At 34.7% G+C, this 23,044-nt stretch overlaps 1 protein-coding gene across 1 annotated transcript in view; it reads right to left on the bottom strand.

Annotated features, from left to right (window-relative positions):
* Nucleotides 1–23,044, bottom strand: part of LOC145303566 (chitinase-3-like protein 1) — a 40,057-nt gene that overhangs the window by 5,434 nt on the left and 11,579 nt on the right. The window contains exons 4-10 of the mRNA XM_080145078.1: nucleotides 21,523–21,775; nucleotides 20,078–20,202; nucleotides 18,606–18,729; nucleotides 13,590–13,775; nucleotides 10,196–10,315; nucleotides 4,969–5,111; nucleotides 3,623–3,651 (exon numbers count right to left, since the gene is read on the bottom strand). Coding sequence (XP_080001204.1) covers nucleotides 3,623–3,651; nucleotides 4,969–5,111; nucleotides 10,196–10,315; nucleotides 13,590–13,775; nucleotides 18,606–18,729; nucleotides 20,078–20,202; nucleotides 21,523–21,775 — 980 coding nt within the window. The remainder of the gene's footprint in view (nucleotides 1–3,622; nucleotides 3,652–4,968; nucleotides 5,112–10,195; nucleotides 10,316–13,589; nucleotides 13,776–18,605; nucleotides 18,730–20,077; nucleotides 20,203–21,522; nucleotides 21,776–23,044) is intronic.

The raw sequence follows: 23,044 nt of genomic DNA, 5'->3' as shown, positions 1-23,044 counted from the left end.
GTTGTAGAAATATCATTTTTAGTCTTAAGCATTGAGATTGAGTGGAAATCTTTAATTCTAATGATTAATATCAATATTAATATGACAAGAAAGTTCTTATGGTTTTTAACTTTTAAATTCAGATGAATATATCTCGGCTCAAAAAAAAATTATTGATCGAAACAAGCACCATCAGAATCAACACACGTTTGCCAACGCAGAACAAATGTATTTATGTCAGTAACGTAAAAACAAAAATCTTGCGTTCTGGTGGCAACGAAGTTGCTTAAGTCGGTTTTGATATCGCTTAAGTTTTTGAAGGATTTTTCACGCAGAAAGTTGTCAAGATGCTTGCAAAAGTTGGTAGGTGGGAGGTCTGAAGAGTATGGTGGATGAGGCAGTTTCTTAGTCCAATTCTTTCAACTTCTGCAGGGTTGGTTTAGCAACGTGCGGTCGAGCATTGTCGTGTAAGAGAATTGGGCTTTTCTGTTGAGTAATGCTGGCTGTTGGCAAAGTTTTTGATGCATTTCATCCATTTGTTGACGGTACTTCTCTGCCGTGATGGTTTCGTCTGCATCAAAAAAACTGTAAAGGATGAAACCGGTTGCAGACTACCAAACAATCAGCATGACCTTCTTCTGGTGCAACTCTGGCTTCGGGAAGTGTCGTGGAACTTCGTTGGCATCTAACCACTGAGCTGAGCGTCGCCGGCTGTTATAAAGTACTAATTTCTTATCGCAAGTCACAACCCAGTTGAGAAACGGGTCGTTCTTGCTGTGTAAAATATGATACTTCATAACAGCGTTTATCTTGGTTGGCGTTCAATTCATGAGGCAGCCATTTATCAAGTTTTTTGTCTTTACAGTCTATCTGACGTGATTACAAATCGTCGTACAGATTACGTCTAATTCAGTTGTGCTTGGATTGACTTTGATTAAAGCTCTTAATTGGTCGTTGTCAGCATCCGATGCCCGATCATTACACTCATCATCTTCTAGATTCTCGTCGCCGCCACTAAATTTCTTAAACCACCAGTGTGCTGTACATTCAGTAGTGGTTGTTGTGCCAAACGCTTCGTTGATACCACGAGCTGTTTCAGAAGCTTTTTGTCCTAGCTTGAATTGAAATAAGAAAATTGCGCGAATATGCATTTTTCTATCTTTGATTCAACGTTCGGAAAAGAATACATAATTGTTTTTAAACGATCGTAAAGGTATTACAACGAAAGCTTCTTTGAAAATACATTGTTTGAAATCAAAATGAAAAATTCTGCAAGAACTTTCTTCTCAACCTAATAGTCGTCTCCTAATTTTAACCACCTATGATACGTTACTCTTCAATTCTAATACTCTTGTTATATTTTTTCTGAATAATTATACGTTTGGTAATTTCATGCATGTATGTACGTTATGACCTTTCACAGACATTTTAATAATGAGATCTTCCGATCAACAAAATGAATACGAATACTTTAATATATATATATATATATATATATATATATATATATATATATATATATATATATACTAACATATCATTCAAACATGGAAGTGTTTGAATATATGGTTAAGTGGCAGTTTTGTTCATTTAGAACTGCTTTAAAGCTTCACCGCTCACTCATTTTTCGATCAAATTTCAAACAATTATTACAGTTTATAGATCATCCTCTCAGCTATCTTGTGAAAAAATGTTCAATATTCGTTCAGTAAAACAAAAGTTATGATGAATTTACTGGTTCAAAATCGTAAAAAAAAAAACATAAGGATGTGAGCGAAGTTTTTATGACTGGTTTCCATAGCAACCACGACGCTTCAGCGAATAATGTTGCCACTAATTTATCGCCCTCGCGAGAATAAAAGTAACAAGTGGAACAGAGAGAATGGAAGCAGGAAAAGGATATAATTGGAGGATTTTATTGAAAGCAGACGAGTGCCGTACATTGTTATGACATGTGTGTTATTCTATGTTTAGGGGGGGGGGAATAAGATTGAAATTAAACAAGGAACAAGTGAATTTATTGGAAGCCTGGAAAAATCCGAGCATGGAAAGTAATATGGTTAAGTTTAAACATGGAAAAATAAAGGACTAGTTGTTATAACTGGAAAAGAAAAGGACAAGATTTTCTAGTAAAAATATATTAAATTTATAACTTAAAATATTGCATCATTAAGATTTTTTTTTAATTCAATTTATAACATAATATAATCAATTCTTAATGCTGCAATATTTTAAGTTATAAATTTATTATATTTTTTACTAGCATATCTTGTCCTTTTCTTTTCCAGTTTTAACAACTAGTCATTTACTTTTCCATGTTTAAGCTTAACTATATTACTTTTCATGCTCGCATTTTTCTATTGTAATATATATATATATATATATATATATATATATATATATATATATATATATATATATATATATTAATATAAAAGGAATTCCGAAGGAATATGTCTCCCCTTCATGATTGCCTTAATAAAGTTTTGTATCCTCAAGAAAATCATGAAATATATGTATATATATGAGAGAGAGAGAGAGAGAGAGAGAGTGAGAGAGAGAGAGAGACAGACAGACAGAAGACAGACAGAAAATATTGATTTGATCAATGTGAAATGTGATTTTAAAATTGAACGGATCAAATAAAAAATGAAGTAATGTGAAGTTTACGTTTACCGGATATTTTCCAAGACCAGAAGTTCTAATATCACTCCTTTGTCTGACAGGCGATGTCCAAAACTGAATAATAGAACAATTCTATATTCTTTTCTTTAAGGAGATATTTCGTAACCAGTGACACCAAGATGTATATTTTTAGAGATTGGAAGAAGCGAAAGCGATGAAACAGATGAGCTAAATAACTTGACCAGATTGACTTATTGATTGAAATTGTACTCTGTTGATTCCTGGGTTACTACTTCGAAAGGTTCAAAATAAATTATCCGGGTCTCCGGACTACTGTTATCATCATAAATGTTATTTATGGAATGTTTTGTTCAATGTAACCTCGGACCTTCTTCGGGTGTATCTTGTCGAACTCGGTAATTTTTCTATCGGGCTGTTCTTATGTTGACCGTTATTCGCACAACGTTTCGACCGATGTAATCTATAACCTCCTTTAGGTGTATCTTGGATAACTCAGGAATCTGCACGAAATTTCTAACGAAACTCTTTATTTAATCCATGGTGTTTGCATGCTCCTGTTCCGTTAGCCATGACTGGGTAGAAAATGTAAATAATTTACAATTGTATTTTTGAGTGTTGCTCACACAAAGGATTAAAACTTCAACCTCTAGAAGAGTGTAACTTTAGAATTGAATTTTACCAAGTGTATGGTAAAATATAATTGAAAGTCGGAGGTTACAACGACCGAAACGTTGTGAACATGACATCAAATGAGAACAGCAGTTCAAAGAATCCGAATAATATGATTAATCAATCCTCATCTAAAAAATTCAAAAATAGAAATTCTATTATTAATAAGAAAAAAATGTGATTAGCACTAGGTTCACTGAGTTAAAAGATTACAGGCTTAATACTGTAAATACCGTAAAGCTAACACGCAATCAACTAATTAACTTTAATGATTTATGGATTTTTTTTAATGAATGATAACCAGAAAGAAACGGCAAAAAATGCTTACGTTTTTTTGTGACAACAACTGGTTTTTCACTGAAAAAAAAAAGAAATAGTAATAATTAATTTTAATTATTATTTTCTTATCTTCATATCTGAATTCAGGCAGTTTACTAAGCAACCGGAAGATGTCAAAGCGATTAACCAATTAGCTGTTACACATGTTTCAAGAAAGTGTGAAATTCATTGTCGAAAAAAAAATTTAGACCAAAAATGACTTTCAGCACTGTCTAAACGTGGAATTCCCCCGTTTCTAAATAAAAAGCCATTTTTAACACGAGGAAGGGGAGACTAATTGTCTGGCAGTCTTCACTTCGGAATCTTCAGACTGTTTACATAACCTATCAGAAGATGCCAATGTAACGTCGCCGGAGATTGGGTCGTAAACTGGATAAAGACTCATCAGTTTGTGGCAGACTAGTCCACCAAGTTTCAGTTATGAATGTTTAACTTTGTTGTTATATCCGTGCAATCATATGCAGGGAAGCTTTGGTGATCGTCTCATCAGTTTATTCCAGCTTGCTTGCTCACAACCACTCAGATACAGTACAACGGAAAACTTTTACCCGTATGTTATGATAGCTCTTTCTTCTCAGAGGAAAGTTAAGCGGAATCGTCGACCAAGTTTCCGACGAAGTGACGTCAACACAACGTTCTGCAGATCTTCATAGTACCGGACTGTATTTCAGGCTGAGTTACACAAAAAATGACACTGAGTGATTTCTTTGGCACATAATCTTATCATTCGCCTTTTATTTATGTTTTCGCCCTTCTTCTACCATCTATAACATTCGGTTTAGAATTCAACCTAATGAAAAAGGAAAACTACAAAACCGTACCTGTCACGTAATGTAAATGTCATATTCCAAAAATCACGTAAGTTGATTAAGTAGTTTTTATTTTTATATAAAGAAAATTATATTTAAACAATTTTTAAATCATTTAAATATGATTAATGTGAAACCAGTAGCATCACAATGCTGAGCTCGTAAGTTTGAATTATTGTGGAATTATTTGAATTATTACAATCCTTGGTATTTTTTTAAGATGGCAACGCGATCCGTTTTGATTACTCATAAAATTTGGTTTTCTTAGTTAAACATAAACTACTTGATCAATTTACGTGATTTTTAGAAAATGATAGCTTAATTCCGTCACGTATACGTATATCAAAAGGATTTTTTTATTTCAAGTTATGTTGAATTCTAAATATATACAAAAATCCATTCATCAATTTCAATATGATGCGTGCAGTAAACACTGATTTCCGACTTTATAATTACTGTAATAAATGCATAACGTTTATCATAGATTTTCTGAAGTTTTCATATTTGACAAAAAAGAATTGCTCACCTTGGAACGACGGAATCTCCAAGAGTTCGGACAATAGACTTGAGAAGAGGGTATTTCTCGCCACCGCACATACCGCCGAAATCATCAAGAGGTAAAGCCCACACTGCAATTCCTCCATAGCCATTAGATTTCACCCAGTTTGTCTACGAATAGACAAGTTTAGAATAAAATTATAGGAAAAAGATAAACTACCTGCAAACACAACCAGCAATTTCTCTTACTTTCTATCTGCACCTAAAACTAAACGAAAACTCCATGAGCAGAACTGTTCTTCCCTCGAACTGCTCGTCTATGCAACACAATATCGCAGACTATGACATAGCCGTTTTTAAGTGCAACATAAACAAATTTTTATTGTCTATAAAATAAATTAGCTCATCAGATTAACCCTTATCCTTGAGTTTCCTCTGGGTCTTAATAAGCGCTGACTATATAGGAAGAATAAAATAAATTAAAATGCACAAAACACTAGTGTCTTATCAATTTATACACAAACCAATCGATAAGGGAACGATTTCGATCCTCGCCAGAAGAAAAGTAAGCTTTGTTATTGATTTTACTCATTTGGGCATTGCACCTAGCTGTGATAAGATTTTATAGGAGGTAAATGTTGTGCATTTCTCTCCTAATAATTACTTAAATTAACACAAGGCCAAACGACATTACTTTTAACAAAACAATAATAAAGGGTTTATTTAAAAAAAAAAAGGCGAGATTGTATCTCAGACTGGAGAGAAAGAAAGTGTAAATGTTTGTTTGAAGGTGTCGTCTGCCATCAGACTGCAGTCGTCAACAAGTAGAAGTGGGAGGGGTGAATGAGAGGCTTGTATAGGTCGCTTGCTAGCGTCTCTCTGGCGATCGCAGCTGAGATCACAAAGGGTTAAAAATAGTCCTTAAGGGGACAGCTCAAATCAATGCGCCCTGCCAACCGATTGGTCAGTGTGGTCGAATCACTTTGGCACCGGGCATTGATCCGCTTATAGTAAATAGTTTGTTGACTGCTACAAGTCGATAGGAAAATTATCATAGCAACCTCTATTTCTAATGTTATTACACTTGTTTCGCTAGCTGCCCTCTTTCTGGTCGAAATTAATATGCCATGTAGTCTGATTAGTCATCATGTGGCCAAACGACCTAACTATCTGCACAAGGAAAGAATTGTAAATGTTTGAGACTGATGCAAATATCCATTACAAGCAGGGAGACCCGATGTTGCCATGGATTGAATGATTACCAACAAACGTTTCACGCACCCATATTTTGATTATCATCAAAATTAGTGAAATCGCTCGTTTTTCAACCAAATCAATTGATTGCCTGTTCTAGGTAAGGAATCATTGCGCTGTACCAAAAGGAAGCTTCACATTCCTCTCCGCAGTGATTTAGCCCACATTGCACTATAGAGAACCTGTTGTTGGCCATATAAAATTATTGTTATATATAATGGCTTGAATTAAAGTTTAAAAAACAAAAGTCATCTGTCATGCTTCAGTTGTGCTCTAACCATGAACATTCATTTCGAACGTGCCCCTGTCATATTAAAGAACCTACTGTTGATTTTATATGCTTAGCCTTTCAGCTTGTACGGTGATAATGGCTTAGAATTGAAGTTTAAAATGAAAAAGTCAGGTATTATGGTTCATTTGTGTTTTAAACAGAGACATTCATTTCAAACGCGCCCTTATCATATCAAAGAACCTGCTGTTGATTTATATGTCATGCCTTTTGGCTTGTGAAGTAATAAAACTGCAGTTGTGGTGTAAGGCTGTGTAAGGTGTTAACTTCGATCAAAATTGTCTGTTCCTTCTTTCATCGGATTATTTCGATTATCAATTATCGATACTTTTCGAAGAAATTCCGATACAAAACCTAAGAACACTGCCAAATACATAAAGTACATTTGTGTGAAATTTCATAAAAGTCGGCGCGATAGGAGCACATGTGAATGAAATCACACACACAGTCACACACACAAGGTTTCTTTTTAGACAGGAATCACCACTTATCAAGTACAGAGGCCACTTGAGGATAAGGGTTAATGGGTATACATTAGTCAATGTGATTATAGCGTAGTAAACATAAGTAGTAGAAATTTTGTAAATTGGATTACTTAGGGAGACGGTTTATCAAGAATTTGGTTACATTGAACTTCACATTGTGGTCAGTTCGAAAGCAGGCAAACGGAAGAGAGTTCCACAAGTGTGCAGTTCTAAGAAAGAAGATTTGTTCATGGAATCTACATTTAGGTTTAAGGGACAGATAAAGAATATGGGAAATTATTGATAGTGGTTTTGGCTAGATGAGTGTTTTTCGTGGAAGTTTGGCGAGCACTTTATACAACGATTCTTTTATATAATAGTAGATAATGATCAAATGCTTATTGTATTTATTATCAGCTAATGTTCTAGAGGTGAAGAGCTTTTCAAAACTATGTATACGAACATAGGTCTTAAGAATAGGAGGTTAAGATTAATCCTAATTTCTGTTGTAAAAAATATAACAGGATTGTATTTTTATCGGCCGTTGTGACTCAGCAAGTCGACTGTATTAGAAACGTTCTACCTATGTACGCATATCATACCGTCGGGAGGCCCAGTGAACTGTTGATGAAACGCGTCCATTTCGATGCTCGTCGCCATTTTGCCTGGATTGAAAAAAGAAACGACCCTGGTGTCTAACTGTGTCCCATGGTGAGACATTGTTAATAGGAATCAATTAGTATTGATCCATCGGCCACGATCATCCAAAAAGGTTCTCTTGAGAAGCCAAAGATAGCAAAAACACTTCTTTTTTAGTAGAACCCCGGGATACGGTGATCCCAGGGTACGTTTTTTCAGATTACGATGTAGAATACGATGATTTTCCAGACTCTGCTTACGGTATTTACCCTGCCTTACGGTGTTATTTATAATGTTATTTGATTATATACATGTGTACCATGTACTGTACTACATTTTGTAACTAATTTTTAATGCCGTATCCCGGGGGTCTCTTGTACTTGGGAGTCACCACTTATCTAGGCCCGAAGGCTATTCAAGGATGAAATAGTAGTATAGTAATCGATAATGGTGTAAATTGGATAGAATTTGATTATTTATAGGGACGGCTCAACAAGAACTTGTTTACATTGGATTTGAATATGACTATGTTGTATTCAACCAGACGACAGACCAGTGGAACAGTTTCACAGGCAGGCAGTTCTGGAAAAGAAGCTTTGTTCGTGGAATCTGCCTTTAGATTTAGGCACAGAAAGAGAGTGGATGAAATCATATGTAATGGACGTAGTTAGTCGAGTGTTTTTTGTGAAAGTTTGGCAAAGGGGAACCATAGATTGAAGTTCAGTCGAGCACTTGCTATGAAAATAACGGTAGTGCAGAGACAGTCTCGCAACGTCTCTTCTTGCGTGACAAAAGCAATTGTTTTTTAAATGATCGGGAGTATTCTTGGCAAAGCATAATTGCAAAGGCTTCAACCAACTTTCGCCACAACCACAGCAAATGACTTTCATTTTCCCCCTCCTTACCAAAATCCAAACGAAACTTCCATGAACAAATTTTTCCCTTTAACATCTCACCCGTGAAATTCACACGGGGGTGAATTTTCAACCTATTTATAGTTTTCACTTTTTCTTGTTTGTATTTACAGAATTCAAAACCCATCATGAGTCTAAAAAAAAAAAAGAAAATACGATCATACATATATTGAATATGGATTCACATCCATCATCATAAATGGAGAAGAAAGGACACAGTGTGTTATTTGTAGAAAAGTTTTGACAAATGATTGTATGAAAGCAGCAAAGATGAAGCAGCACTTGTTCATCATCATCACAAAAACAAGAACAACATTTGTTTTTGTTTTTTTTTTTGAACACCATGGGATATTCTCAAAACGATGAAGTTGTTTTCAGCAGAAGATTTTAAAGAAGAAAACCAAAAATGTTACTGAAGCTTCGTATGTCGTAGCACTTAAGATAGAAAGACAGTGCACTTTCTGACACAAGCAATCTTGGAAAGGACTGCAAATGGGAGGGGGGTGACTTTCTTCCAGATGGTGAAAGGGGTGCATCGGCAAGCAAAGTTGAGAATCCCTTCCTTACAGTGAGTCATGGTTTCCGCTGAGGTACTACTTCAATCATTCAATGTAGTTCCAGCAGCGCCACTCCCCATGAAAGTCTAGTTTGACACCAACACCGGTCCCTCAGTGGACACGCATTACGCACTTTAATAATTACTAATCATCTTGTACTGTTGCGTCGCTAATAGTAAGCGTGAGTCATTTTTGGATAGAGTAGTTTTGAGACAGGCAATGTTGGAAAGGACAGAAAATGGAGGGGGGTCTTCCAAATTGTGAAAGGGGTGCATGGGCTAAGCAAGGTTGAGATCCCGCCCTTGCTTTCACTCTTTAATTCTCATCGCCGGTCCCCATGCCTTTATAAGTGGTGACGCATGAGTTAAAAAAAAGGATCAAATCTGAAATGATTGGTCATTAGTAGATTTTAGTATAGCAGAGAAATATATTAGGCATCGCAGACTCATTGCTGTTGTTACCAATTCCTCAATATTTATACCATTCAGATAAGGAAATCGTCATATTCCGTTTCATATATTGGTATGTGTTCGACAGACGTAATGATAATACATCGCCCCCGTTCAGTTTCGAGGAGTAATAGATACCCCCTTGATAGGGTCGCTGCACATGTAATTGTGGAGCATGAGTTTCACAGTCACTAACTGCGTTTCTCATTAATCGGCACTGGTTGATTCCAGTGGGTAGAAGAAATTCAACACAACTGGAAACAAAGCCAAGATAGGCTGAGAGCACATGCAGCACCTCATATTTCTTTCCAAATGGTTACCCATTTTAGTACTGACCAGATTCAACGTCGCTTAACTTTGATCTAATGGAAACTGGTGTGTCGGATATGATTATACCGTATTTAGTGATAGAAATGTAACACAGCGCGGATGCGTGCATGCAAATGCAGAACTGTGTGTGAATAAAGGCTATAAAAAGACTGGCGATCACGTTAGAGACGTGGATGACATTCGAGAGCACAGAGGCGTCAGAATCACGTTTTATTCGGGAAAGTACCCGGAAAAAATGTCGTTGCTAAAGAAAAAAATAAACTGAGTAATCACTTGTCTTCTGTTTCTAGCGACGTACTCTTCTACAACGTGTTGGGTATACGTGTAAAGTTAGAGAAATAGTAACCAAATAAACAAACCTTAATAGTCAAACTCTTCTGATCGTCGTATCCAACCCATTGATCTCCTTTGACAACGTAAGGTACTTCTTGTTCTTTTATCCAGTGTGTAGTGCCTCCTTTTTTAATCATATCACAGATCTGACGAAAGATTAAGGAAACGCAATAGATTGAAAACAATTCAAACATTAAGATTCGGTTCTTACTCAGAATTCAACCTAATTAAAAAAAAATAAATTACAGAAATTTTTTATGATGTACGAACCCGTCATAGCACTAAAATGCAATATTCCAAAAATCACATAAATTGATCGAGTAGTTTTTCTTTTTCTTTTTATAAAGCAAATTATGCGGAAATGTTATATTATAAAATCATTAGGTAAATTATTTTTATAAAAGAAAATTAATTTTTAAACGATTTATAGCGTTTAATGCGAAATCTATAGCATTACAAGGCTGAGCTCGCAAGTTTGAATTATTGTGGACTTATATACCCTGGTTTTTCAAGACGTCGACGCGAGATAGTCTCTTCTTGCTTACTCATAAATTTGATTTTGTTAGTTAAAAAAAAACGTAATCAACTTACATGACTTTGGAAATATGACATATTTGTTCACTGACGTTTGCGTACATCATAAAGATTTTTCTATATATTTTTTTTTAAATTTAGTCGAATTCTAAAGAAGAACCTAACGTTTTTTTCAATTTTGTACATATAATTCCGAATTAACACATTCTTTTAGAGAGAATTAAATTGCTACAATTTCAAAGAAAAACTAGCGGGGGACGGCTTGCCTGATCTTGCCCAATCGTAAAATAGGCTTAAATATATTTTGATTCATGCAGATTTTGTATTTATCATTACAGAGCCTATTCTCGTTTGAATATTCTATTATTTCAAAAGTTTTTAAAAAATGATTTGCCATCAGTTAGAATCGAAGCAAAAAAAAAAAAAAAAAATCAGCGCTCCAGAAGCATTCCCTGCCGTTTGATCTATCACCAGATAGACGAGAAAGATTTTAAATTAGGCACTTCAAGCTACCTTTAAATGTGTGCATGTGCAGAAATAATAGAAATATGTTGGCGATATATTTTGCATTTCAGCTTGCCGACATATTTCTATACACGTTATTCATTCACCCAAACAAAGATGTTATTTGTTATAAATAAGGCCATGACCACAGCATATTCTTTTCATTGTTTTTACTCTCGAGTATATATCCAACACAAACACAATTAATTAATCGAGGATCATATCACTCTACATAAAATCATATAAGATATCAATGGATATATACCTGGGAATCAAAACAAGGAAAAGAATATGCTGTTGTCATAGCCCTAGTTATAAACCATTCTTGGTGTATGATTACTATTTCCTGTTAATTTATGTTATGTGACCAATAGTTAAAGAGTTTATCGGTTAAATATTTACACACAGATACATATACTTCTACTTTTTATTTCTATACAAGAGAATATTTGTTTTGTTTATTTAAAGAACATAACAATAACAATAATTTTTAACGTAAAGAGCGATTCATGTTTATTATTTAGTATTGACTCTGACAGACATTGTTTCAAAGAGAATATTATTATAATTGACAGTGAATGATGCAGATTGATATAGAAAGCATAGTTGAGTTTCCAGAAGGTCCTACTAGAAAAAATAATTTTTAAATCTAAATGAATAATACATGCGAAAGTTGGGCTCGTTTCTTACACTAAAGACAAAGACACGGCTCGTTATTTTAAGTTACTTTAGTTATTTTTAGTTATTTTAGTTATATTGACGATGTGAAACTCTGAGGAATTCAGTAACGCATTTCTGCTTCTGAGGACCGTCCAGGGAATATCGTGGACGGTCCTCAGAAGCAGAGATGCGTTACTGAATTCCTCCGTGCAGAAAAATATTGAACCGATCAACATTTACCGGCGCCTGTTAAATATTTCCGAAACCAACGCAGTTTATGTCAGCACCGTTAGGAGATGGGTTTGTCAATTTCAGAGTGGCGACAGAGACGTTAGTGACAAAGCAAGCTCTAGATTTTTGCAATCAAAGACATTGTAGAAAGGAGCATAAAACATTCGCTCATTTTAATGGTACCACTCCAGACCTCGTAGCTCTTCAACATTTTAGTTTTTTAGTTTAAAAAAGTGGCCTTACTTTTGAAACGACCTGCGTACAATACACATGCCAACTCTTATATATTGCTTAGATATGTTTATATATGTCTATATATTGATTATGTATTGTTTATATATGTTTATATATTGATTATGTATTGTTTATATATGTTCATATATTGTTTATGTATCTGCGATATCAGTTATATAGTTAACTAATTTGCATATTGGTTTTGGAAAAGGGCATTTTACTAATAAACTATTAATTTAATTTTTTTTTTGTTTAGTTATTGTTTTGATTTGAGTACAGTAAAATAGTTCTGTTTAGCGATATCTTTAATTTCCTAAACATTAAGCATTTGTGTTGAAATGTGTTTTTTTTTCTTTAGACGGATCAACTTGGTTGTCAACAAGTTACGATCTATTTTTGAATCTCAAGCGAAAATGGAAATCGATTTCTTCCTTCTTACTTGCTTTGATCACATTAAAAAGATAAGTAAGTTTTCATAAGGATTACTAAAATGCTCATGTTTTTTTTTTCAGAAAAGCCAAATAATATTTTAATAATATAAAATTATATTAGATTTTTCTAACAAACAAGGCTCACTGTCACTGACACGAAAGAGGCTACTGATAATTAAGGGCCAGATTTATAAGGGAGCATCCTAAGTTCATATTTCATTTAAATTTCTGCATATTGACGTTCACCAAAACAGAGAGCAGGGAGGGAATTCCAAATGTGGGCATTACAAAGAAAAGCTAGTAGATTAAACAGTTTTCAGGTAGCTAGAGAGCTATAAAGTGAAGGGGTGTGATTTTGTTGTTTAATGGGTTTCTCGGTGTATTTACAATGAGGGGGCGCAAGTGTAGCAAGTTAGTCGGAGCACATTCCATTGATGTACTTGTAAAACACGCATGCAACATTGCAGTGATGGGACAGAAACTAAAGTTTGGTAGATAGTAAGGGACGAAAGAGATTAGATATTTTTAGAGACTGTGTCCAATGGGTAAGAGACTAGTTGTTGGTACACTAGCTCAGATGTGGCAACAATACTCCATGCATTTTCTAATGATGGTTTTATAAAGCTATAGAATTGTACAAATTTATGTAGAAATTTAGTTGGCCCTCTGTTACAGGCGCGAGAAGTTTTCTAGCCTGATAGAGTGAGCCCACATTTTTCGCAGCAAACACAAAATATATTTTATGTATTCTAATTTATGTTACCTGTGAATGTTAGGCCAATGCGTTCGAGTGTGCGCAAAGAAACAGAATTATTGATTAGCTTACTTCGTAATAAGAGAGGAATCCTTTTTCGCGGGTGTATCTGCCAGCATGACACGGACCTTTGGTGGTGTCTCCTGGTTGGGTTTTCGCCTTGTTGCTAAGGGTAAATCCTCGTCCATACAATGCCATTCCAATGTTCAGGATCGATTTGGGTGCGCCTTTCGATACCCAGTATTCAGATGCCCATTTCTAAAGCAACATCGAGGGAAATACGATATTGGACACGAGAAAAGAAAAAGAAGAAACTCAAAATTAATAAATAAGATTACATTCTTACACAGTCATAGTGTGAAAATATGAACCCTACATCAAATAATGAGTTTATGCACAGCCAGTTGGTTTTGTTATTTATTCATTTTTCAGTCATGCCTGGATCGGAGTCTAAGTAATCTGCAGTTGCATCAATAATATCACCTGCACTAAGGATTGAACCTTTAACCTCCCGAAGAGTGTCACTTAGAAATAAAATTAACTTAGTACTTTATCCGTTATGCTACGGATCCTTGAAGAACGAAGGCTGATGGAAGGAGAACATTATCAGTTCATTAAATAAAGCGTTCTGTTCGAAATTCCATACAGATTCTGAGTTTGATAGAAAGATTCCCGAGTTCGACAAGATACACCTGGATACGGTCGAAGATTTTATCGGCCGAAATCTTGTGCAACTAACAGTCAAAATGAAAACAGTGGTTCTAATAATCCAAATAATCAAACTTAGTTCACTGGGTGATTCAGTTTATGGACGGACAGTTGGTTTTAGGATGAGTTGCTCATCGATAGACAAAAGCAAATAAAACTATCTTTAAAACAAGTTTTTAAACAAACTATCAATGATATGACATTAATTTTTTTTTTTTAAATATCAACGACAAGAAATAATTGTTGTTGGCAGTTTTAACTTGTATTTCCCTTTAACCTCCCCCCACTTCTTTTTCGGGATGACAAGTTTCCACATCAACTATTGACTTGTTCTCCAATTGCGGTTAAACACACCTAAAAAAATGCATTCACTTCTTGTTCTAAAAATAACAAATAAATAAATAAAACCCAATTACGCACGCAAACAAAAAAAGATAAATTTCAGAGGCGCAAAGATTTAAAAAAAAAAATACGCCCACGCAAATTCTGCGGGGAACAAAACTTAAAATGCGTTTTTTTCGGCGGACGTAGTTGAAAGCATACAACGTGACAAAAGAGTGCACTTCTCGGCTAATCAATGCTCAGAGAAAGATTTAATTTTCAAAACCTTTTTTCTCACATCGCCTGGGAGCCGATTGACAAATACTTAAACAAATTCACTCACTCACTCATTCTCACTCGGCGCTCCGCACTCTGCGTTCCTCATTCTTCGCTCACTGTTCTTCGCTCACTTCTCTATTCACGTCAACGACTCCGTTGCAACGTATTTTTCCGCCAACATGACAAAACACGATTATTCACATACACGCGCACACACACACACACACACACACACACACAAAGCGTTTATCCACACGCACGCACACACTCCGCTATAATATAATATATGATATTCAGCCGCATGCAAGGGTATTTATTTTCTTCTTTATTTCTCCCAGCACACACAAAAATTAAGCCTGTTTTCTCGCTGAAAAAACAAAGGACACTTTTTGCTTTTTCTTGTCAAAACAACAAGCAGACCTTTACATTTGCAAGAACTGTCTATCCAGACAAACCTTTTGGTCACTAAAAAAAATGATTCGTTTGTTACTTGTTATTTTTGTGTAAATAAACACCGTTTATTTCACATGTTTTATTTTATTTTATTAGTGGTAGAAAAAGGGATCTTATGAGACCTGAGCATCACTACACATCCCACTTCCTCTTCTTCATCCCAGGATCCCTCCTTCTCTATTGAATGCTCAATCGGAAATGTTCTCGTATCATTTTCTTTTCTTCATATCTTGCCCCCTATTACATTACCATCGATGGATGCGTGACATAAAAACCAGGTATGAAAGAATTTATGTTAGACGGAGTATTCATCGGGGGGGGGGGGCATAAGCGTAAAAAAAAACTAAATATAAATGTATATATTTGGATTTTAATTCATGGCGTTAGCCAATGCCACTTCTCCCAAGAATTATCATATTTTTATTTTAATGTGTTTATCGTTTATGACTATTTTATTATTTTATTCTACCTAAAAAAAACCCTAAAAACGACGGATCGAAGAAAACGGCATTAACGAACTATATTATACTAGCTTATTATGTCTACTCTCGCATAGCCATTACAACCGACCTCAACCCGAAGACGCCTGTCAACAGTCATTAATAATATATATAAAAAAACTTTAGGAACTCCTTAGCGATGCATGCGGCAGTCAAAGTATGCCATCGGGTTCGGCTTGAAGTCAGATCCACATCGTCATTTCAGATTCTTCCTGTTGCAAACAAATCTCTCTCGATTGCCTGCTTCCAATTCATTTTTGGTCTTCCTTTACTTTTTTCCATCATGAATCCATTGGAGCACTTGGTTCGCAATTCTATCTGGGGGACGATTTTAGGGCCAATCCAGGTTAGATGTCGTTTGCAGATTATTGACGATACTACCTGTTGTCTAGTGTGGTTTCTGGCTTCTTGGTTGATAGTTCGTATCGCTCTATTTCATCGACAGAATCTTTTTTAAGCCACGCATCTAATTTTTTCTATTGGCCGATTTTGAGATGTTAAATTTCAATTTCATATAGCAATATGGACAAGACTTCGCTTTTATGAAATCTTAATTAAGATTTAAAGGTGATTTTTTTCCAGGTCTTGTAAAGCTGATTAAATGTTGCCAAAGCATTCATCAAAGAGAAAATCAGGAAAATAAGAGTACATTAGATCTAAACAAAGGGAAAAGAAACAAAATATAAAGTATAACAGAAAATATTTAGTGATGCTTTTCTAAGAAGTAATGACTTATCGGTGCTGGCTTTGTTGTTAGTCGAGCGTGTTAAGAGAGAAGACACCATTTGCTAGTTATTGTAGTGTATACACCCAACGAAAGCCTTGCACAAGTATGAAGTTCTCATATGGCGACAAGTGTGATGATCCTTGTTATCAACGTGTTTGTGTGTGTACTTCAGTGTCTAAGTGGAAACAATTACTAAACAAAAGATTGTTTAGAATGTCTTTTTTGTATCTGTTGTTCAAAATTTGAGTACTTGAACTATACAAACCGGACTTTTCGTTCGTTTTGTTTTTCGACGGTTTATATAAACAGCTGAAAAATGCTGAAGCGCTCAACCAATCTGAAGGCGGGAGAAGCAGACGACAAGTCATATCATAAATTGATTAAATAATAAAGTGGCGATTGTTAAAAATGTCCAATAGTGAAAGAAGAGTGAAAATCGAAACAAATAGTCAACGAGTAACCGTTACCAAAGGCAATAAAAGTAACCCAGGATCAAGTTATGATTAGAGTATAAAGTGAAAAAAAAAAGACAGAACTGAAGCAGTATTGAGAAAAAGACAGAACTGAACCAGTATTGAAAAAAAGAACTTTTTAAAAATTAACTTTGTTTCATTACTTTTTTTAAAAAAAAAGAAATAATTTTTGCATAAAACATAAACGTACGGTGAGTGTTTTTCTTGCTTTGAATGTAGTTCTAGTTTTTTTTCTATTGAACTTTGACGCCAGTTTGTTTTAATTCGTCGTTTTCCAGTTTATGTAATTTCTGGCTGTTTATGTAATTCTACATCGGCAAAAGTCGTTTTCTATCTGGTTCAAAAGCTATACCACTAACATATAGTTTTACATGTTTATCACCTCTAGTATCCTTATGAGATATATATATATATATATATATATATATATATATATATATATATATATATATATATATATATATATATATATAGTATTGGGAATCCCAGCTTAATTGCTATATAGGTAGTTTTAGAAATAGAAGTTATATAAGCATATTTTGGGTTTCCCATTAGCGAGTTGGCAGGATCACGAAAGGTTAGGTTTGACACCTAGAGAGAGTGCAGCGGAAATTAGGGGTGACACGGGAATTGTGGTCGTAGGCTTCCGGTTGAAGACCACATGGGCAGAGAGTTGGTTTTGTGCAGCTAAGAATGCAGACGGGAAATCTCGGGTATCCGAAACCAGGGTTCGAGATATAGGCTTGCCTTGAAATAAAAGATTGAAGCTTCAAATCCATCTTGTTGTTTATCGATGCATATCTCTGCAGTGACCACTCCCAACGAGATGGAGATCAGCGTTCAAAAAGGCATCATCCGCTGGCCAAGGCAACCAGGTATGTACGCATTATACATGGCACATACACGTCTCGAAGACTTTCAAGGCAAGAAACGGTGTAAGGATAAGAATACACACACACATATATAAACGTGAACTGCACGTAACATACGTAAGAGCAATACACACACACGTATATATATAAGAACACAGACAATTAAAAGTACCCTTATTAGTAAAAGTAAAAAGAAAACGAAGTAGAAGTAAACGAAATAGTAAAGTGAACCAATAAATAAATAATAAATAGAAGGACGCAAAAAGCTTCATTTAACACACACGCACACACACACACATAGACACACACACATAAACACACACACACACACACACACACACATATATATATATATATATATATATATATATATATATATATATAAACAGTATATACTATTTGTGTCAGTGGTATAGCAACTATTTTTATCACCCGGGTCAGTCGTAAGATTTGCACCCCCTTCCCCTGCTGGCCGTTGATAATCCGTTAACCTTCAAAATTCAAGAAAGTCCTCAAAATATTTATTTTCATAGAATTACAATCAAGGATCTAAACTCTATTTAAAAACTGTATTGCGCACATAAAACACAAAAACATATTACGACCTTAAAAACTCATTTTAGTATAAAATTTCAGATTGTTTGTCAACTTTTTATTATTTAAATTTTTCTATTTTCTATTTTTACCTCCCCCTCCACCCTTTGTTACAGCACTACTTTGTGTTTATACCAGATATAAGAATTGGTCGCAATTACCATGTTGAGATTTTTCTGAGCTCCTGATTCATCACTGCGTGCGTACAAGGGGCTGTTATGTCCGGTGAACTTTTCCCAGGCACCGTGGAGATCGTAGGTCATGATAGTGATGAAATCAAAATATCTGTTTAACAGAAAAAGAAAAGGAATATTTTGAACTTTTTTGACTGGAGCAATTTCGTTTCGATTCTGTTGAAGCTTTGGTTTAGTCTATTATTACGGCGTTCGTATGTTTTCTACAACTTAAAAAAATAAAACCGTAAGGAAAAATGTTTTTATTTGTTCTTTGTTTTTATTTATTTATTTAATTATTTTTATATTTTCAAATTTATATCCTCCTCTAAATAATTCAGCCCCCCTCCTCATTCCCAATAAAAAAATTAGATTGTACTTTTTTAAGGCGGTTGCATATGAACACCATGAATTTAATTTTTTTACCATATAGTCATCGCTTATCAAGGTCATGACCAGGTTTGAGTCTTAAGTAATTCACATTTGTATTCTTAGTATTGCCCGCACGGAGGATTGAACCTTCAACCTCCTGAAGAGTGTCATTTAGAACTAAATGCAACTTAGTACTTTATCCGTTATGCCATGTGTCATTGAGGGATGATATAAAGAGAGCGTTATTAATGGATTACATAAAGGGTTCCGTTTGAAATTCTATACAGATTCCGATCTCGACAGAAAGGTTTTCGAGTTCGTGGATACAGTGAAAGGTTACATCGGCCGAAACGTTGTGGTAATAACAGGCAGGATGAGAACAGTCGCCCGAATAATCCAAATTATGTAAATAATCAAACTAAGTTCACTGGATTATTCAATTTCGACTGACAATCAGTCCATCCCAATAAGCCTTATCATTGAGTGGCTCTTGGCCTTAATAACTGGTTACCCAATAGTAAAGAAAAATAATAACTCATACACATTTGTGATCGACATTTGATAATCTTGTGAATCATATGTAATACTATTTTTTTAAAGGGTGTTGTGAAATCTTAAAATTTAAGAACATGTGTTATCTTTAATTTATTTTGCGAACATTATGAATGCCATCTTGAAAAAAGTTACATGCTGGAAATTTAGAAACTTCTGATGTCATCCTCGTCACCATACATATCATCATAATAATAAAATTTTCTTCTATCTCGAGATTCATCGTAGGGCAGTATCCGAGGAATTCGACAGGTTCATATCGGAGCATTCCTCATTTAGGGACAGTCTATCAGGATGTGTGTGATAGCCTGCACATTGATGCTGCAGGGACACCGAGCGTCCTGTATATAGCTCCACTTGTGCAGGTTATGCTGTGTTTTTGGCAACCTTAGCTCATGCCTAGTTGACTGTTACTGACTCTTTTTTATGAGATTGCAAATCGCTGCATAATGTGAGTATTTTAAAGAAAAAGTGGCGTCTCTTTTACTCCCTCTGAAAATATAGAATGCAGACAATGATTGTATGTAAAGACTTACTTTGAAACTTCAGGAATGTCGTAGCCTGTGTCGATTTTGTCTTTGCCTGCTGATACAGCTGTAGCCAGAAGGAGACGCTCATTTCCAGTTTCTTTGGCCTCGGCATTAAAAGCAAGACGGGTTTCCTGCAAAATAAAAAAGAGAATGCGGGCATTACCAAATAGTAGAGAGTTGATTAAAAATTTTGCTTTTCTTGAAGAAATCAAGGACATTAATATTTGCTTGACGTTGAGTTTCATGACAAAACGACTCATTAAAACCGCCATTTGAAGACTTGAAGGCGACACACCTTTTAATCTCTGGCAACCGGTTTGCAACGTAACCAAGCACTTCTTTGCTTTCAGTTTCCTTTCGAAATATTAGTGATTTGACTTCAGAATAGCGACTTCATATGCGATGACATTATCACATTGACACACCGATTCTTATTGATTCACCAAAGTTAAGCAACGTTGAGCCTAGCCAGTACTAGATAGGTGACCGTTTGGTAATAACAGGCTCTGTATGTAGTAGAACATAAACACCTCCTTGCAAGAACTGCAAAAACCTAACATCATTATATCCCTTAACCGATATATACATGCGACTAATGGTGACTTGTTAACTTAATATTCCCATGAATCTTCCTCCTTTGAAGGAAGCTGGTTCAACCAATCTAGGGGAAATGCCACTGGTTGTCTGGCAACAGTTAAATCAACAGACTATGTCGAAGTTCTAAATAAAAATATCCTTTATTGGTCTGCGCTGAATTAGGAATTAAACAGCTACACAGCTAGGTTCTATAAATTGCAGCAGTCAAATATTTCTGGCCCGGAAACCTGCCATATGAGAACAAAATTGCATGGGCGCTGAAGAAGTTCTGCGATTTGTATTCCTACGCCAAAAGTTCTGACTGACTATAGTAATGTAATTATTCCCGTGATACACCTATCCATTTACATGAAAAAGTAGTGTATAATGAAATTAGAATTTACTATAGCAACAATAAGAAAAATTCCGGTGATTTGTGTTCCTACGCCAGAGATTCTGATTAGTTCGGAAGAAATCGCACCAGGGGCGCAGCAATGTATACCATATGTTTCAAATAAAGTACCTCTCCTTGAGGCGCAGCAATGTATACCATATGTATTAAATAAAGTACCTCTCCTTGGGGCGTAGCAATGTATACCATATGTATTAAATAAAGTACCTCTCCTTGGGGCGTAGCAATGTATGCCATATGTATTAAATAAAGTACCTCTCCTTGGGGCGTAGCAATGTATACCATATTTATTAAATACAGATTCCAGTTCGAAATTTCCAGAAGGTTATTGACTTCGATTAATAACCAACTAAAGAAAGCGCGGAGAGTACAACAACCGACATGTTGTCAAAATGGCAGAACCTTGGGAAGGGAGGGGAAGGGGATAAATAAGATGGTAAAGAAATATTTGTGAAGCGCTTACCCTGATGAGATCAGAGAATCGGTTTTTATCTTCTGGTGGACTTCCTCGGTTTGCCGGGTATTCCCAATCGACATCCAAACCATCAAAGCCGCGATCTCTCATCCACTTGATTCCATGCTTGATAAAGTCTTTCCTGTTGGCTGCACTGGACACCATAGCGGTGAATGGTGGAGAGCCCATGTTCCAGCCACCGACGGAGATGAGGATCTTCAAAGCCGGATTTTTCTTCTTCAAGGCCATTGTCCTATCATACCTATAGATAGATAGATAGATAGATAGATAGATAGATAGATAGATAGATAGATATGAATAAAATGGCATACATACATTGATAGATTTGTATATATGCATAGACATACACACTTATGTGTATGCATGCATGCATACATACATACGTACATATGATGAGAATAATGGAAATAGTATTCCGACAAAATAGAGGAAGTCTCAAAATAAAGACGAAGCATTACTGAACACATAACTCGGTTTGTTCCTTTTTATTTCTGTATATATATATATATATATATATATATATATATATATATATATATATATATATCAGATTAGAAAAGTAAAAAAGTAAACCATACTGAACTTGATAGTACTCAATTAAAAGTGAAATGTATTATTTTATTCAATTTATGTGAACAAAATTCCCTTTTCTTTTTTCTCTTCTTTCTTTTTTCTCTTCTTTCTTTTTTCAATTTCTTTTTATTCGGTTTTCATTTTCATTTAATTACTGATCTCGAGTAATACCAGAAATATATTGTGGCCTGACGATGTCTTTCAAGACTGACGAAGTAGATTTATTGTAGTGACTTATATATATATATATATATATATATATATATATATATATATATATATATATATATATATATATTCAAACATTTTTGGATACATATATGAATTTAAAAAAAGATTAGGTTTGAAGAGACTGCATCTCTAAAGGAGTTGCAGCATAAACATGCATGCACATGTATAGGCAATACTGTTGGTATGAATAAATATACTATTATCAGGCTCTGCTTGTCATTGAGCACGTATTGATAAATATCAAAGTTTCAGTGAATTTACACATAAGAAACTGCAATGATACAACTATTACACACACAAACAAACACACACACACACACACACACACACATATATATATATATATATATATATATATATATATATATATATATATATATATATATAAATCACTGAGAAAGACCGAAAGTAGGTCGAAAATATGTTCTTGTAAGAAAAAGTTTATAAAATTTCTGTAAGTCATCAATAGAAAACGAATAAAGAAAAGTGATAAACTTTTATACTTTTCGTATTCATTTTTATGCATTATATATATATATATATATATATATATATATATATATATATATATATATATATATGAAAAAGTGAATATTCCAAATTCAAAGATTATGTTCATCTTACCGTTTATTTATGTCAATATAGTAAAACACTTAGTTCTTGATAGGAGTTGTTTCGTAGCACAGAAACCATCATAAAATTATTA

This window comes from Euprymna scolopes, chromosome 19 (assembly GCF_053919585.1).
Source record: "Euprymna scolopes isolate OS-2025 chromosome 19, ASM5391958v1, whole genome shotgun sequence".
Classification (NCBI taxonomy): Eukaryota; Metazoa; Mollusca; class Cephalopoda; order Sepiida; family Sepiolidae; genus Euprymna; species Euprymna scolopes.
The sequence above is the reverse complement of the archived record's forward strand: the minus strand, read 5'-3'. Positions and strand labels throughout refer to the sequence as shown.